Source organism: Malaclemys terrapin, chromosome 9 (assembly GCF_027887155.1).
Source record: "Malaclemys terrapin pileata isolate rMalTer1 chromosome 9, rMalTer1.hap1, whole genome shotgun sequence".
Lineage (NCBI taxonomy): Eukaryota > Metazoa > Chordata > Testudines > Emydidae > Malaclemys > Malaclemys terrapin.
Window position 1 is genome coordinate 91,265,846 of NC_071513.1, and position 19,684 is coordinate 91,285,529.

The following is a 19,684-nucleotide window of genomic DNA, read 5'->3' on the forward strand; positions in this document are numbered from 1 at the left end:
TAAGTTTGGGTGCCCAATTTGAGGCACCTAGAACCTGATTTAATATGGTCAAGCAAAGCTCTTATTGAGTTAAGTTGCAGCTGGGAATACTCAATGCTTCTGCAAATCAGACCCCAGGGCTGCAAATCATGCACATGCAAAATGAGGCCATTTAAATCGCTGCCCAAGCCCCGCTGCCGGAGCCCCAGGGGTAGTGGCAGCAGCCGGGGGCTTCGACAGTGATTTATAGGGCCCTTTAAATCACCGCCTGAACCGCCTCCGCCACCCAGGGGCTCTGGCAGCGGGGCTCTGGTTGATGCCGGGAGCCCTGGGCCCTTTAAATCGCCAGCCTGGGGAAGCTGGTCCGGCATGGCGTGCGTACCGGACCGTACCAGCTTACTTTCATCTCTGGCCTTAACCATGAGACCTTCTTTTCTTTTTCTGCAACTTTGTGACTTGTTCATTACACATCTTCCAAATTCTGCAACAAATGAGGCAGGGATCCGACAACAACCTCCTTTACTACACAACCCTGATTCATTGCCAGAACAGGTCCATCCTGTGCATTGAATGATGAGGCAGGGGTTGATACATTTGCTTTCTATATAAATGTCTTCGAAAGTCTACGCTGAAATTCATCATGTAATCTGTGTTGTTGTAGCTGTGTCGGTCCCAGGTTATTAGAGAGACAAATTGGATGAGGCAATATCTTCATTGTCTCTCACACCAATAGAAATTGGTCCAAGCTTTCAAGTTTACAGAGAGCTGCTTCTTCTGACCTGAAGAGGAGCTCTGTGTAAATTTGAAAGCTTGTCTCTCTCACCAACAGAAGATGGTCCAATACTGTAAAAGATATTACCTCACCCACCTTGTCTTTCTATTCATCACGTAGTCAACAGTCTGCTAGTTTCAGGTTACTGAGAAAAAATTGATTATGTGCACAATGTTTTTGTGTGATAATGGATTAAGTTTAGAGGGTTGATTTTCAATATATTTCCCCCCCCCCCATTTCTTTCAATAGTAATCCTAATTTCTTTAACAGCATTTGCTGTTCTAGTTAACTAATTTTAGACAGATGTTTGTTTCTTGTTTTATGGTCTAGACAATTGAGATTTACAGACTGTAATCCATCTGGAGAATTGCCATGGGATTATGCCTATTTTCAGTGCTTAAACTTTTGCAACATACTCTGCAAGTGTTTATGTAGTGGCAACCAATGAGCCAACCATCAGAAGAGTTTTACTGTAGCAGCTGAACAGAAATCTTTATTCATGTTAAGTAATCATGCAGGTTAGGGCAGCCAAACAATTAATCTTCATAGCATTTCTTAATAAATTTGCTATTGGTAGTACCTGTAAAACACACTAATTATCTTATTAGTGCTTATTACAATTGAACATCCTGATGGTCTAGTGGTATCTCCTTAAATTGATGCTTTGAGAAGAAGATACTTGTGAAGAGTGAATGCTTGCAACATTGGAAGGACAGATTAGCAAAATGCTCATGCAATTAATGCATCTACATCAGGGGTCTCAAACTCAAATGACCACGAGGGCCACATGAGGACTAGTACATTGGCCGAGGGCTGCATTACTGACACCTCCCCCCGCCACCCTTGGCCCTGCCCCCACGCCACCCCTTCCATGAGGCCCTGCCCCCATTCCAACACCTTCCCTGAAATCCCCACCCCAACTCTGCCCCCTTCCTGCCCCCAGGAAGGGCAGGAGGCGTGTGGGGTGTGGTGGGGGCTCAGGGCAGGGAGTTGGGGTGTGGGGTGCAGGAGGGGGTTGGGCTGCAGGAAGGGTGCGGGGTACAGCAGGGGGTTGGGCTGCAGGAGGAGCTCGGGGGGCAGGCTCCGGCCCGACATGCACCGGGAAGTGGCCGGAACCTGGGGGAGGAGGGGCACAGGGGTCTGTGTGTTGCTGTTGCTTCAGGCACCACCCCTAGCAGCTGCCATTGGCTGGGAACGGGGAACTGCGGCCAATGGGAGCTGCTGAGGGCGCTGCCTGAAGTAAGAGCAGCACACACAGCCCTGTGCCCCACCCTTCCCCACGTTCCGGCCGCTTCCCGGAGTGGCAGGGGGCAGGGCAGGCAGGGAGCCTGCCCTTTCCCTGGTGCGCGTCGGGCTGGAGCTGCTTTAGGTAAACACTCTGGGGGGACCGCGAGGAGCTCGCGGGCCGCAGAAAACAACCCCGCGGGCCGCATGCGGCTCCCGGGCCGCATGTTTGAGACCCCTGATCTACATAAATGCATGTTCACCTGCTATGCTTGCAAAGGTCTGCATGCAAAGGGATGTTTTAACTACATGTCCATGCAAAGGGATGTTTTAACTACAAACCTAACTACATGTTTTCAGTGGGGTGTGCACACCATCGAGGGTGCATTGGTTGCACCTGGCTTTAAAGGGACCAGTATAAATATGCTTATGATGTGTGCAAGTGTGTGTGTTTGAATGCTCTGGGTCCATCCAGATTTTCAGGTTATCTCTGCAGTGCGTGAGTAGTCCCACTGACTTCAAGGGACTGTTCACATTCCTAAAACTAAATATATGGGTTTGAAGTAATAGGCCTATATGAGGATAAATTAGTGAGGGGTTTTTTATTTTATTTTTATTTATTTATTTATTTACATGTGCTGGCACTTGTTCCCACAACCATTGTGGGCACTATTAAGGAGGCCCACATTTGGCTCCAAATATTTGAGAATTAAAATCTCACCAGTGCTGCGGAAAAGGTCCATTACTAGGGGAAGAACGTGACAACTGAAAAAAAAAAAAAAAAAAACAGTAAGGATGTAAAAGGTAAAACCTCTTCATTTGTGGAACTTTCCAAAACATCTGGTCTGATTTCTCCCAGACTTTAAGATTCTATTCTGGATTAACATCTGGTATGCAAAATTTCAGGTGGGATCCATTTGTTGTGGTTATATTTAGGCCCACATTGAGCATTTAAACTAGCTTCAACTTCAGTTATGGATGCAATACAGTCTCTTCATAATAAACCTATTGTGTTACTTTTGGACAAAGAACGTTCAATGAGACTGAACTAATATAATTAATTTCCTGTTACTGTATACCTTAATTTTTTATTTACATACAATGTGCCTAAAACTAGAAAATTATATCTGGGACACACATACATACTTATGGGATATATCATGCTGTTGATTAGGAAAGTTCTTGATTTGTTATGTTAATTATTAAAATATTTCTAAGGATTGGTCACTGCTGTTAAGCATATTTACTCCTGTAGTCTTATGCTGCTCCTTAACTATAAATCAGATCCACCTTTGTATAAGCTGCTTGAGCTTCCCATTGTGTACCTGTAGGTCAAGTAGAAAAAGCAGGTAAAGTAATCTATTCTGAAGGACCTGTAGCACAGAGCCAAAGAGATCTCATGCACACAGACCAAAAGAATGCACTAAGCACTGTCTCTTTGATATTCTTGGCAAGAATTCTAAGTGATTTTAGTCTGATTTTTGGTTGAGACAGTTTCTCTACACATGTTTGACATCAATCAAATCCAGACTCTAGCTTGGGTTTTACCTTAACACCCATCAGTGTAGTATCTATGTGCTGAACAGGTAAACCAGATCTGCATGTTTAGATATTCAGATAATAATATCTCTAGTTATTCATAGAGAAATGGCACTGGAATACTGAAGGTAAACCTTTTTTTAAAAAATGCTTCTTATGTATAATGTATGTGTATATGAGGTGATAAACCATGTGATCAATTCCTTTACTACTTCTGTATTTTGGAAGATTGTATTACTGTATTTATTTTGCACCTCTGAATGCCTCACCTGCGCTAACACTGATTTACCATAGAGGATTGTTTCTAATATACCAACCCCCCTAAGAAGCTTACAAATAGCTGCTCTCTTTTTCCCTTCAAGCACCTGCTACCAAAAAAAGTTTATCCTTTTTTCTCCTGAACGTGGAATCTAATCCAAAATCTCGGACTGGAAATGTTTAGTCCTGGACAACTGACATTAAGATCCAGTATCGCGCTAAGCAAGATTAGAGACAGAGACACTGCCCTACGCCTTGTGATGTCATTTACACCTGTGCAGAGAGAGAGCCCAGTGTATAGAAATCGCTGCCATTCTGATTTACTAACATTTTACACCTACTATGCACAGGTGTAAATGACTCTTCAAGGGGCAAGGCAGTGGAGAATCAGGTTCAAAAGCTCCAACTCATTAGACAGCTATGATTCATGGCTTTCGAATAACATGTACAGCATCTGATACAGCCCTGATGGTTTGTGAAATATCTCACCTTAAAAATGTATTTGAGATAAATGCGATGGAAAAAATAACCCCAACTATATATACAATATGATGGGGGCTAATTTAGCTACAACTAATCAGGAAAGAGATCTTGGAGTCATCGTGGATAGTTCTCTGAAGACATCCACACAGTGTGCAGCGGCAGTCCAAAAAAAGCAAACAGGATGTTAGGAATCATTTAAAAAGGGATAGAGCATAAGACGAAGAATATCTTATTGCCCTTGTATAAATCCATGGTACGCCCACATCTTGAATACTGCGTACAGATGTGGTCTCCTCATCTCAGAAAAGATATACCGGCATTAGAAAAGGTGCAGAGAAGGGCAACTAAAATGATTAAGGGTTTGGAACGGGTCCCATATAAGGAGAGATTAAAGAGGCTAGGACTCTTCAGCTTGGAAAAGAGGAGACTCGGGGGATATGATAGAGGTATATAAAATCATGAGTGGCTTGGAGAAGGTGAATAAGGAAAAGTTATTTACTTGTTCCCATTATATAAGAACTAGGGGCCACCAAATGAAATTAATGGGCAGCAGGTTTAAAACAAATAAAAGGAAGTAGTTCTTCACATAGCGCACAGTCAACCTGTGGAACTCCTTGCCTGAGGAGGTTGTGAAGGCTAGGACTATAACAGCGTTTAAAAGAGAACTAGATAAATTCAAGGAGGTTAAGTCCATTAATGGCTATTAGCCAGGATGGGTAAGGAATGGTGCCTCTAGCCTCTGTTTGTCAGAGGATGGAGATGGATGGCAGGAGAGAGATCACTTGATCATTACCTGTTAGGTTCACTCCCTCTGGGGCACCTGGCATTGGCCACTGTCGGTAGATACTGGGCTGGATGGACCTTTGGTGTGACCCAGTATGGCCATTCTTATGTTCTTATGAAGTTAGGATTTTATAAAATGGTCTGAATGACTTAAACTTTTTATCACGCCACAGCAAGCATGTGCAAACTAACACAACTTCACTGTCTAGGCAAAGAAAAAAAACAGTATTGGAACTTGAGCCGCTAATGGAAGCAAGCACATTGGCCTAAGAGGTGAACAGACAAGTCTGATTCTCCTTTGCAGTGTCCACCTTATAGTAGATGATAGGTTTGTTTGATGATAATGGAGTGTAAAGAGAAGACTTGTATTCATGACAGTGAAGGAGATCCTGTTTGTGCCTGCTTCATTGAGAAAATTGTTCTGGAACAGCTGCTCATCCATGTGGAAACAGCAAACTCTTGGATTGCTGCCAAGGTCAGTGAGACCTGGGTTGCTCTGTTCTCCTGAATAAGTTCTGGTCATTTGTTTTAGAGAAGCAGGTGTATGTCACCGGCCAACATGCCCTTTAATTATCTCCCCCGCACCCCCATTTTGGTCACACCTCTTGCTTAATAGATGCATTTCCCGAGACGTGCCCTGTATTCCAAGAAGAGATCATATACATTTTAGTGTGAATGGGAATGATGCATGGCACTTTTTCTGTTCAAATTATAATCCTAAAGCTAAACAAAACTCAGGGGATTTACTTTGCAGGGATTTATGTCAGTGTTTACTGAGCCAATCCATGTAAGTTCACACTCCTCCTAAATTTTGAGTTCCCAGCAGCTCTCAATTTCAAAATGAAACTCAGCTGAAATCAGGTAACTTCTCCATTAACTTCACTAATTTCAATGTAAAATTGTACGATGGCCCAAATTCTCTTGCGAAATTCATGAAACTTAGTGAAGCTTTCAGTGAATGTGGTCCGAATGTGAAGTTTATTCTGAAGCCAGATGGGTTCCGAGTCCTAATAATAAGTCAAGGTAAAATGGTTAACGGTATCACACAACAGAGCTTGTGCCCAGATCCTGGAACGCACTGTGAATAATATTGTACACTGAATGTTGTTTAGCAATAAAAACAAGGTAAGTAATACATTTAGGTGGAAGAGTGGAGGAAGGAAGAATAACACAGTGCCATTGTAGAGCGTGCTCATGAGGCCTCATTTGAAAGATGCTGTGTGATTCCACATGAGAAGAAAGAAGTTGGCAAAGAGCAAAGGCGTAGGGTAAAGCAACTGAAATTATTCAAGGCAGAAAAAATTGACTAGAGTTGGCCTCTATACCTTAGAAGAAGAAAAGAGAGTAAACTAGAGAGATTTAATTAATGTGTAAATAAAAGGTCCTGCAGGAACAGGAAAAGACCGGATTTCTGCCAAAAAATGTCACTGTGCAGTAATTAATTAAAAAAGGAGTCATGGCCTGAGAGTGAGCCTATAAGCAGTTGAGGCAGAATTTCCTGAAAGAAGACATCACTTTATACTTGGGGGCAGAGGGGGAAATAGATAGAATTGTCAACCTGCTCATGACAGCATTGGACACGTTTTTGGAGAGAAACAGAAGTGAAGAATGTGTTGTTAAGCCACACTTTTAATCTACAATTCATGCACCAGGGCAGTATTATTACATTATAATATTAAAAAAGCAATGACACAATTAGGGCTACAAATATCATTACAATAGATAGATGCACTTTACAGACAGCACAATGTTTTAAAACTTCATCAGGCAGCTGCTAGACACTGGACTGAACCTACAAGTCAATGGGCAATGCAGAAGACTTGGTGGAGAGGAGCCACCAACAAGGAAGGGCCATGGTCAGTAGTTGGTGAGAAGATCAGTCCTGCACCTATCATCTGCTGAGAGTTTGGGAGGATGCTGGGAATCTTCCCAGGTACTTCCCACAGGGTTGCCATCTTGTAATGGCCTCTGGCTAATATGTGTCTGATAAATTTGAAGCCTCCCTCCCATTGTGATTATGGGAAGAAGAGAAAGAGTGCACACTCATACCCTGCTTCACACATCTCAGACTCTTCTGTTTTGTTGGGTGGTGGCTCTTTCACCACACCTCCCCCAGTCTCCTGGCTGCCTGCTGAGTGAGAGAGAGAGAGAGAGAGAGAGAGAGAGTGAGTGTGTGTGTGTGTGTGTGTGTGTGTGTGTGTGTGTGTGTGTTTTGGAGTGGCTCTGCTACTTAACCACACCTCCTAGCCTTACATTATAAAGTACTCCTCCATTTTGAACAGATCTGGCCATAGCATTTGGGGGCAGGCCTTTGAAAGTCAATGGAGTTACTTTGGATTTACACCTGTGTAACTAGAGCAGAATTTGGCCTATTGTGCTGGAAGTAGGGGTGTCCTACACTACTCTGGCTTTGTGTTTTGTTACAAACTCAAGACACAGCCCTGGTTTAGTAAACCATTCAAGCAAACCTGGCACCAATATATGGCTGCACATTAAAACAAAGTGAAATTTGGCTTTTTTAGTTAAATTTTACTTTGAATTTTGGGGTTTTGCTCAGAAACTTGAAATAAAACTCATTGCATTCAAACTCTTTAAGGAAATATGGGCATTCACCTCTGACTCTAAATATTTATTGATTTTTAAGAAAAATTAGACTAACATCTGGCGTTCTACCAATCTCTGTTTAATTTCCCTAAAAATGACATTCATTTTTTTGTATTTGTTCAATACTCACTAGAGGTGGTTTTATTACAGAGAACAGACTTTAACAGCTCGCAGGACATGTCCCCCTTTGGAGCTGATTTCTGTCTGTTATGCAATACCACTTGAAGTTGTTTTGATAACAATGATGAGAGAGAAGAAATAATGTATGTTAAAGTCATTTGGTGAGGCTTGAAATCAAGGCAGTGAAGAAAACATTTTCTAACAGTAAATCATTCACCTGTCTTAACATTCTTTAAAAATTGTTATCCAAATGACTTTAACAGTTTAAGGGTCATGCCTGAGGTTAAGAGACTGTTTGCATAGTGCACATTTTGATGATAAAACACGATATTTTTATTGAACTGGCAGCGTTACAGTCAACAGCATCTGTTGTACAGGAGTTTGATTTCTTCCTGCAAGAAGATTGCTGTTCCATATGAGCAACTGGCAGATGTTTTAATGTAAAAGGTTCTAAAGGAAGTGGAGTTAAGTGTGTTTCGGTTAGTTGAAGAGTAGTTAGAGCCTGCTGTGTATTTGGAAGTACTAAAAATGTTTCTTTTTAAATGTAGTTCAGAGCTGGAACATGTATTTTTATGTGATTATTTCCAATCACACAGCGGCCATTGCTTGTTAGATCCCGCCAGCTACAAGCGGATCCCAATTTGGGGAGGCCTTCAAATCGATGAAATGTTTTACAGGGTTTATTGCATTAGGCAACATTCACTGAATTCTACATAGCAACTGAATTACTGGTCACTTAAATTACAAGTTATGGTCTTTTCAGTTTATCCAGTAATTTTTTTCTAACAGTTGTTCAAGTGAAAAACCCAATGAATGACTCATGTCGCCATATGTACACGGGACAATTTTAATGATTTACCCTCATTATTGTGATGTGGGTCAAGTTCCGTAAGCAAAATTGACTGTGTGTATTAAATGTATTCGCTATTATATATGTCTATATAAACTGTTCATTTTTCCTTGCTGAAATACAACCACTTCTGGGGTGAAACTTGGCAGTTGTGTACAGCCTACAGTGGCTTAGGATAGAAATTGAAAAATATGTTATACAAATGAAACCACATAGACAATTTACATTTTTCCCATCTAATTATCCAAATGGGAATTCTGATACATGTCTCTCTGAACTGGTCACCACTTCATATTTTTGATGAACTAAAATAAAGCCATTGCAGATGGCAATAATTCCCTCAAATTTATTGCTACTTAATGCTGACCATGTTGCTTTTGTTCCATTTCCACTTAAATATATGCAAGATAAAGAGTTCAATATGTGATCTTTAAGGAAAAGAAATGCCAGGATTTATTAGGCTCAAACTAAATAAAGGGGAAAGATGGATTATCTCTTTTCCTTTATTCTGCATCAGGATTTGTCCTTAGGATGTACATGGGATGTAAATGGTACATGTCAGTCAGTTGGTGTAATTTACATGCAGAGAGGGCAAAAGGAAAATCAGATAGCAAGATGGTATAAGGTGTGTAGAGACTGGGTTAGTTAAGACTTCGTTGGTTGCTGTTCATGCTATAACCTCATCCCTGTACCTTTTTGGGGGTTGGCAGGCGCTTGGATGCATTTATCAGTGTGTAACTTGCATCACCATTCGTATCACTTTCTATTGCAGCTGGTCCATTGACAGTTGTGATGGGTGTCTCTCAGGTGTTTAGCAAGAATATCTCAGCAGGTCAGATCTGGTTACTACTTAGACAGGAAATCTCAGAAGAGATATCCAGCTTGCTGTAGAAAGTGGGGTTGGTGATTAGATCACACTGCTGCTGTTGGTGCCATCTTCCGAATGAAACGTGAAAACAAGATCCAGACCATTTTTGCTTATCAAAGATCTCACTGAACCTTTCTTAACTTTAGGAAGACTAAGTGCCAGTGTCCTGGCTAATTCCAACTTAGGTAATTACATTCTGCCTATGTAAATTCCCTCCTTCATTTGCTATTGGATGCAGTATTCTTAGGGTCCGTCCAGACTACCTGCCGATTCGGCGGGTAGTAATCGATCTATCTGGGATCGATGAATCGCATCTCGTCTGGACGCGATATATCGATCCCTGAACGCGCTCCCATTGATTCCGGAACTCCACCAGGGCGAGCAGCGGTAGTGGAGTCGACAGGGGAGCCGCAGCTGTCGATCCCGCGCCGTGAGGAGCCAAGGTAAATCGAAATAAGATACGTTGACTTCAGCTACGCTATTCCCGTAGCTGAAGTTGTGTATCTTACATCGACACCCCTAGTGTAGACCAGCCCTAACACTCCTCTTCTAAAATGCTGGGTAGTGTTGAGCAGGGTCAGATTAACTCTCCTGTGGGCCCGTGGCTATTAGATTTTGTGAGGCTCCTGGGGGTTTGGAGTGGGGGAGTGGGCTTAGGGCTGGGGCAGGGGATTGGTGTGTGGGAGGGGGTCCAGCTGAGTGGTGGGCTCTGGGGTGGGGCCAGGGATGGGCTGAGGGGTTGGGGTGCAGCAGGAGGTTTGGAGGCAGGCTCTGGGTGGGAATTTGGGTGCAGGAGAGGGCTCAGGGCTGGGACAGGGGGTTGGGGTGCAGGTGGAGGTGCAGGGCCTGGGAGGGAGTTTGGGTGCAGGAAGGGGCTCCGGGCTGGGGTAGAGGGTTGGGGTGCAGGAGGGGCTGCGGGATGCAGGCTCCGACCGGGAGGCGCTTACCTCGGGTAGCTCTTAGCAGCGCAGCAGGGCTAAGGCAGGATCCCTGCCTGCCCTGGCTCTGCGCTGCTCTGCTCCCCAAGGTGGCCGGCATGTCTGGCCCCTAGGCAGAAGGGCCAGGCCGCTCTGCGCAGTGCAAGCTGCCTGTGCCTGCAGGCACCGCCCCCGCAGCTCCCATTGGCCGTGTACTGGAGCCAGCACTGGGGGCGGGGGCAGCACGCAGAGATTCCCTGGACGCCCCTCACCTAGGGATTGCAGGGGCACATCGGTGAACTGGCGCTCACAGCTCCAGCCCTGGGGGGGACGAGGGGGGGGGGTCGAGGGTACTGGTGTCTGGCCCACGGCGTGTAGGCTTGCCGGACGAAAAGAAGCAGTGGGCCACCTGCGGGTCCCCCTTTAGCCTGAGGCCCTGGGCTGCAGCCCCTAAAGCCTCTGCATTGATTCGGCCCTGGTGTTGAGGTATGCTGTTAAATGACTGCTGTATTGGACCTCAGTGAAGGCTGTAAATTCATGTATAGAAATATAAGACCAAACTACACTTTCATTTACTGTGCTGTAAGTGGGAGCAGAATTCTCCCATACTTTTCTCAAATGTATTTGGATATTATAGATTGCTTCACTGTGTACACGTTATTAATCTAGCATCACTGGCAGGCACCACTACAATATTTATTTACAATATCACTTGTAACTGATATGTAATAAGAATTTACTTAGATAGCGTCATACTTTTTCAAAACAATCCAGTAAAAAATCCCTTGGGATTTGGTTGGCACTTTGCTATCGGGACAACGTCTGCTGTTGTTGACCGCTCTGCATCTCTATTAATTGCCTTTCCTAATCTTAACTGCTGCTATTTAAATGTTGCTTTAAATTGTTGAGTAAACAATTTCTATTTTCCATTTTACCTAGCTATTTTTTAGTAGTATGGCTCAGTTTGTAATAATCTAATACTTATGGCACTTACTTTGTTATAGTTGTATTTGATACCTCAAAATGGAACTAGTACATCTGGGGCTGGGTTTCTTAGTGGAAGCTATAAGCCTCTTGCTTACATAAGTCACATTCCAAGGTTAGTCTGAATTGCTGAGATTAAGAGTTTGGTCCTAGTGTGCTCTTGAAAAGACTCTTTCACATGTGTGAACTTTGGTATAACTGGAGGCTTTACTCGGGAGCTGTCTAGAACGTGCAGTCCCAATTTCCTTAGATCTCTAAAAGAGGAAAATTCATTCAGGTTAGTGATGTATAGGAATTGTGGCCTATGGAAGGGGAGTTCACATTATTGCTTACCTATATCTTCTTTGCTGTGTGGATAACAACATAAGGGCTGCATTTTTGTTCTTTTATAACTGAAAACATTCATTTAATAATAATAAAAAAAGTATTTTTTAAAAGCTATATGGCAATGGCTCAAGTGTATTGGCCCAAGAGAAATTAGCCAGACACTGGAAGTTATTTGAACTGTTCAATTTCAGTTGTTACAAGTTTCTAACTGGGGATGATTGTCAGCACAATTTATGTGAGCTTAATTGTGTTTAAAAATAAATAAATAAATCTTTTATTCTTTTTTTCCAACTAGGACCGGCAGAGGTTCCCATGATGTCACCCAATGGATCCATTCCCCCTATACATGTGCCTCCAGGTTATATCTCACAGGTATGTTTCTTCAGCAACATAAATCTAATTTTGATTTTTAAGGTGTACATTTGCATATGAGGGCAATAGCCCTGATTCTCAAAAGTCTGGCTAGGATGTTCTTTGCTTACTGTTGGAAAGTGTAGTTATGCTGGCAAATGTATAATGCATTTTCACCCCATTTCACCATTACCGCAGTAGGTAAAGCAATGCTCTTCTTCCCCCTTTACAATTGTGTATATACAAAATAGTAAAATACCATCTTTACCTATATTCTAGTAATAAAAGCTACACATACACACTGAATAGAGAATAAACTCCTCAAAATAACTGAAACTTGTTGGATAGGAGATAATCAGTTAGGTAGTGTACCAGCCAAGAGAGAAGTGGGGAGAAGAACCCAGTGCATTTATACTGCCTGCAAAAGGCACTATTGCTCATCATTGTCATCACAGCAGGAAATAATGTAGAATAACCAACACATATTGTTTTTTAAAAGGCTGTGAATTGTCTCCTATTTTTTAATTTATGAAAAAGGCAAAAAAAAAAAAAAGGCAAATGTTTAAGAAAAATGTCCTCTTTTAGGGTATATCTGCCTGGTCTCTTAAAAACAGTAATTGATATTCCATATAAGACATCCACATAAGATTATTAAAAATCTGTTTTCTTTGCGTCTTCTGCAAACTTGTCTGAGTTTTCAAGTAAAGAGGTTGGACAAGGTGGCCTGACTCTGGTTGTGATACAACAAACCTGATCCTATGGCCATTTCAATGACTCCTAGGACTTTGTCAGGTAAAAGTCCCACTGACGTGTACACATACATTTAATTTTTAAATATTTTAAACTATCTGACATTTTAAATAACCAAAGAAAATCTTTAATTATTTTAATATCAAATCTTTTTTGTATTTTTAATAGGAATAGACTGGATTCTGTCTCCAGTAAACAATGTGTGGGTTGAGTTTAAATGGAATCTATAATAGCCATATGTATTTGAAAGACCTCATGAAAGACTTGATTGTAGGCTGGTCTAATGGCTTAGCAGATAGTTCAATATGCTTTTCTATGGCAGAGTTCTAGCTTCCTCCCAATTCCTTGGGCCTTCTGGGGCCAGCGGTGCTGGAGATGGGTTTTAGGGAACCGTGTGAATCATTCTCTATGGGGCCACCAGGTTTGTTGGAGGTTCTGATGCAAGCACCAATGCTGTAAAGCAGGGGTGGCCAACCTGAGCCTGAGAAGGAGCCAGAATTTACCAATGTGCATTGCCAAAGAGCCACAGTAACACATCAGCAGTCCCTCTTCAGCTCCCCCCGCCCCCTGTGTCTCCCACCCGCCAGCAGCACCTAACCCTCCATCCCTGCACCTCCTGCCCTCTGCGATCAGCTGTTTTGTGGTGTGCAGGAGGCTGGGGGAAGGGAGGAGGAGGAGCAAGGGCACAACAGACTCAGGGGAAGGGGTGGGGGCTTTGGGGGAAGGAGTGGAGTGGGGCTGGGGCAAAGCCAGGGGTTGAGCAGTGAGCACCCTGTAGCACATTGGAAAGTTGGCAACTGTAGCTCCAGCCCCAGAGTTGGCGCCTGTGTAAGGAGCCACATATTAACCTCTGAAGAGCCACATGTGGCTCCGGAGCCAGAGGTTGGCCACCCCTGCTGTAAAGGCTTAAATAAGTGCTGACCTCCGTGTGGGCAAGAGTGTGTTGTTGCGTATGAATCCATGTGCAAGATCATAACCTTTGAGAATGCATCTGTTCTTTGTTATGCAGGCTCTCCGTTTGGGGATCTTATTCAATCCTGGCTGCTCTTGAACGTTCAGGTAGCAGCTGTGGCTAAGAGCCATTGATTTTGTTTTGTTTTCTGCACCCTGAGAAATGACCTTGCTTCATGCAACCGAACCCTAGTCACCTTGAGATTATCTCATAGAGTATGCATAAAAGTGATGATACTCCTTAAGCCATTCATGAGCTGAAGCTGATGCTGAATATTGTTGGCCACTGAGCGTCATACAGAAAATACGTTACACTGATACTCCATAGTCCACTCTGGCTTCTGATTGGCTTCCAAGTGGAATGAAAAGGGGTAACTGATTTGAGACCTGACTACCTGAGAGGTCAGCTCTTTCCCATTGTGATACTGTTGTAGTTGGAATCAGTACTTTGTTTTCAGTGGGTGGGAGCTGGAGGCAGGGCTTTTTCCATGAGGGAGTTTTGACTCTGGACCTTGCCTGTCCTTTTCATTTGGTCCAACAGAGCCCAAAGTTGTTAATATTTAGGGCACACTGCAGAACTCATCATTTTTCTAAGGGCATTGTTTGGAGATGTGGGTATTTATATTATTTTTTTTGAAGTAACATATATATATTTTTAATTTCTTTCTTAGTGGATTTTAAGTGTTATAAAAATACTTTGGGTACCTAACTGCCATTTGTGCCTTTAAAAATCTTGTTATTTAGTGAATAAAATATAAAATCTGCTCTGAGCATTGGTGGACAGTACTGGAAAAAATACAAGATTATAATAATTTAAATGGTTTTATTAAAAAAGAAAACATTTGCTTATTTTCTCTTTGAATTTGTTTTCTCCTCTTTTTAACATCTTTTAGTATTAAACTCCTTTTCTCTCATCTTGGTTCAGGCTCTACCAAGATAAATGGCAGTATATTACCGAGGTATCTCCCAAAATTTGCCTTTGGCAGTAATAATCCATAGATTGTACTTGTTTCTGAACCCAGTGCCACTTCTTCAACTCCCAAGCATTTCTGCAATAATAATCTACACCAAAGAAGCCTTTTAAGTACCTTCTAAAAGATATTTTCTTTCTAAGAAAAGCAGCTGGAAATGCATATTGCAAAGTTTTAGGGGAAACTATATACTAATTTTTACAAGCCTCAGAATGTCCTTTCTGTCATGTGGAAAATGAATATTTTGCCTGACAGATGACTTCATGCTAAATAATAGTTGAAAGAACATAGCAGTCAAATTGGTTGGTTGATGATGATGATGTACTAGCTGTGTGTGTGGTGTTCGCTGTTTCCTTTGCTCTGTTATGCTGGTATTTAATAGGGTTTATTGCATGATAATTTGAATTGTGTTCTGTCTCTTTTGGCAGAGCCTGGGCAAGGATGTAAAGCAAATAAGTGGGACTCCAAGATGTGAATAAAAATACATTTTATTTTGGTTTTGTCTGCCCTCAAAGTGTACATCTCAGACTCAGGCAGAAAGCAAATAACCCTGTGGAGAAATAACCGTGTCTATTAAGAGAGAGCCATGAAAACTTTTTTCCATCTTGTTATGCCAAGCTTTTGGAGCGGAGTGTATTAACCTTGAACATTACATTTGCCATCCAGTGACTGCAACCCAGGATTAAAATGATGCTTCATTACCTCTGCAGCATTGCAAAAACGTTCGGTAAAAGGGAGCTGGCAGGATGTCTCTCTGTGCCCTGCAAGACCAAGTCTATTGGCAATGAACAGTAAAACAGTTGGAGTCTATTTACAGACTTCAAGGACTACGTGAGTAGTCTTGATTAGGAAGAGGGGTTTGTCTCTGTTATAAAAGTCAAGAGAATGTTCCTGGGGAGGAAGAAATCCGGGAAAATAATGGAAGGAAACATACACCAACAGCTCTCATCACCCATGTTTGGTGATTGTTGTTTTTTTAAGCAAGGAACAGTTCGGCCAGTCACTTTGTACTATAGGACATGAACCAGGTTCCTTTTCTTCTCAGCTAGCCAACTTCTTTGTGATGGGGAAGCTGTTGGGTAATGGAAGTCAGGGGATGTAGGTTCTATTCCTGGTTTCCACTGATGCTTGGTGTGTGACTCACAGCCTCCATTACCCCCCTCTGTAATATTACAATGACATTTATCCACCTTTGTAAAGCACTTCAGAATCTAAAGATGAAAAACACTGTCGAAGTGCACACAATATTATTTTTCTCACAGTAAGTGCTCTCTTCCCCTTTTATGGTTGTGTGTGTGTGTGTGTGTGTGTGTGTGTGTGTGTGTGTGTGTGTGTGTGTGTGTGTGTGTAGCTCATCCCTATCATGTCTCTGTTTCAGCCTCTTGCTTTATTAATCCTTACCCAGTTTCTTCACAACTTTCTGCTTTCTCCACATACATATCCTAAGGAGGTCAACAATGACTGCCAAGCTGGTGCCTCTATAGAACCTGATATTCAGACTTAAGTGTACCGTAGTTTGTGTTAAATTTAATTAATAAAAGATGCAAAGAAATATATGCAATTCTGATTGAGGCAGTAAAGCAACAAGAGGGATAGAAAAGGAAGCAGTAGAGTAGGATAAGATTATGTTTGACTCTGTATTAAAGGGTTGAGGTAATTATAATCAAGTTACTTTGCTGATGTGTTGCAATTTTTTATGGATTGCATATTTTAAATGTTGTGTGTGTATCCTTCCCTTTGACAGCCTATCCTAGACAGCAGCAACTGATGATGAGTGTTTTAATTAACTTCACAAGCTTAAACTTAAATAATCCCTTAAAGCAGCAAATCAAATGGGATCGATAGCATAGCATGTGCTTAAGTGCTTTCCAGAATAGGGATCCTTTCCTGAATCAGAGCCATGGTCAGTTGCCTGAAATTTCCTGTCTTTGCTAGTTTAAATACAATGTTGTTAATATTTCTTGAACCAGTTGGCAGAAGATGTAATAAATTCTGTCACTTTTAATTTGAGTGGAAAGAGTTGCTCACAGTTAATGTAGCTGCTGGAATCTGTTAATCTTCTAGAATATTTTTATGGCTTTGTTATGTCTTCATAGTCTTCAAGAAAACCACACACACAATCATAGAAGATTAGGGTTGGAAGAGACCTCAGGGGGTCATCTAGTCCAACCCCCAGCTCAAAGCAGGACCAACCCCAACTAAATCATCCCACCCAGGCTTTGTCAAGCCAGGCCTTTAAAACTTCTAAGGATGGAGATTCCAACATCTCCCTAGGTAACCCATTCCAGGGCTTCACCACCCTCCTAATGAAATAGTTTTTCCTAATATCCAACCTAGACCTCCCTGTAGAGGCACAGACTCACCCATGCGGTGCCTCCTGCTGCTTACTTCCGGGAATTAGCTTGTTCCAGCTCCGGACCGCCCTCTGCAGGCTGGTGATCCGCTTTACCAGTGGCCCCGTGCCCCTCCCAGGACCCCGGTGCCCTTGTACCTGGGGTGCTGCCCCCTGGCTGTACCCCCTCAGTCTTAGGGTCTCCCCTCCCTGGGGAATCCCCACCCACTATTCCCACCTGGCCTCAGTATAAGGCTATTGCCAGTCATCGTCTAGCCCCACGTCCTGGGGCAGACTGCAATATCAGCCACTCATCATAGGCAAGGTTGGGTTTGGCCTGGCTGCCTTTACCCACCCTCAGGCTGCCCCTCTGCAAGCCCAATACCTAGGTGGGCCTAGAACTAGGCCCTGCAGCCTGAGGAGTTGCTGGCCTAGGGCTTCCCAGCTCCTAAGGCCTTTCCCCAGCCATACCTCACTCTAGGTCCCCTGGGTGAGTTCCCAAGCAGCCAGGCCAGTCTCCCTCTCCAGTCAGAGAGAGACTTTTTCCTCCGGCTTCCCTGGCCTTCTTATAAGGCCCAGTTGCTTGGTTTGGGGCGTGGCCCCAGCTGCTGCCACTTCCCCCAGTCAGCCAGGGTTCTGCTCCCTTTCACAGTCCCAGCCCTCTGCAGGGCTTTTCCAACCCCTTCAGGGCTTGAGTGGGTTTTCACCCCACTACACTCCCCAAATGCAACTTGAGACCATTGCTCCTTGTTCTGTCATCTGCCACCACTGAGAACAGCCTAGCTCCATCCTCTTTGGAACCCCCCTTCAGGTAATTGAAGGTTGCTATCAAATCCCCCCTCACTCTTCTCTTCTGCAGACAAAATAAGCCCGGTTCCTTTAGCCTCTCCTCATAAATCATGTGCTCCTGACCCCTAATCATTTTCGTTGCCCTCTGCTGGACTCTCTCCAATTTTTCCACATCCTTTCTGTCCAAAACTGGACACAATACTCCAGATGTGGCCTCACCCGTGCTGAATAGAGGGGAATAATCTTCCCTCGATCTGCTGGCAATGCTCCTACTAATACAGCCCAATATGCCGTCAGCCTTCTTGGCAACAAGGGCACACTGTTGACACACAAAAGTAGGCAAATTCAATCCATACACATGTTTTGTATAAACACAGAGAAGCATCATTAATATGAATCAGTTTTCAGGCCAGTCTGGGATGGAGAGGCACAACCCAAGATTATCTGTGTCAGGACCTTTCTGTAATGTTTCTCATGAGAGGAGGGAATGAAGGAATCAGGGGAGTATGTGCTAACAGACACAGATTGTCTCCCCCAACATGCTCTTTCCAATCCTCTCAAAGAAATGTACCTTTCTTCTGCTCCATCTATAAAGAGTTGCACTGTAAATGTCATATATTTTGAGGAGATTGCACACTACAGTTCTCCTCTCTGTAGCTTTCTGGGTGTATTTCTGACATTTGGTTCAATACAGTACATAGTTTTATTTGCAGGATCTTCATTAAATAATTGGTTTGTGTCATCATATTAAGACATTGGTAATGTCTCAAAACATTGCATAGGAACGGTGCGCAAACCAAATTAAAAATTTTTGGGTGTCCATCTGTGGGAACTTCTCCCCTCAAGTGTTAACGCAGTAACTGTGTACCGGTATAACTTCTTCCAGTTCGGAAAGCAAAATAGGTTTGGTATAACTGTCCACACTGCTATAGCTACACCTCTACCTCGATATAACGCTGTCCTTGGGAGCCAAAATATCTTATAGGTGAAACTGTGTTATATCAAACTTGCTTTGATCCACCGGAGTGCGCAGCCCCGCCCCCCCGGAGCACTGCTTCGTGTTATATCGGGTCGCATTATATCGGGGTAGAGCTGTATATCAGTTTTTTTAAAAAATCACATGCCTAATTGAAATAGAATCATAGAAATGTAGGGCTGGAAGGGACTACAGCAGGTCCGGTAGTCCAATACTCCACCCTCCCACCCCTCCATGTGGAGGCATGATTAAGTATAACTAGATCATCTTTGACAGGTTTTTCTCTAGCTTGTTCTTAAAAATCTTCAATGACAGGCATTCCACAACTTCCTTATTTTGGCCCAAGATCCTCCTTGTTAATATTAATTGAGTTAAGCATCTGGTCACAATTAACTTACTAAAGCAAAAAAGGCATTAAATAGTTCAGCCTTCTCTGTGTCATCCATTATTTGCTCTTGTTCTCTCTTAACTAATAGACCTACATTTTCCTTGGTCTTTTTCTTATTTCTAATTAATCTATAGAACTACTTATTTCATTTTATGTCCCATGGGAGTCGTAACTTATTTTGTGCCTTAACCTTTCTGATTTTTGTCTCTCCGTGCTGTGCAATTCTTTTGTACTCATATGACACACCGTATGCATACATTCACAGATGTTTTTTTAAGTCCCAAAGGGGACCATTATAATCCTCTTGTGTGACCTTCTGAATAATAATACAAGCCTTACATTTTTACCCAGTAATTTCTGCATGAAACCCATAACTTTTGATGGAGCTAAGTGTATCTTCTAGAAAGACATCCAATCTTGATTTAAAAATTTCAAGTAATGGATAATATATCACATCCCTAGGTGTGT

At 42.7% G+C, this 19,684-nt stretch overlaps 1 protein-coding gene across 2 annotated transcripts in view; it reads left to right on the top strand.

Moving 5' to 3' along the window:
• Nucleotides 1-19,684, top strand: part of FNDC3B (fibronectin type III domain containing 3B) — a 371,221-nt gene that overhangs the window by 175,731 nt on the left and 175,806 nt on the right. For both annotated transcript variants that reach the window (XM_054039466.1, XM_054039465.1), the window contains exon 4: nt 12,004-12,080. In XM_054039466.1, the coding sequence (XP_053895441.1) occupies nt 12,004-12,080 (77 nt within the window). The remainder of the gene's footprint in view (nt 1-12,003; nt 12,081-19,684) is intronic.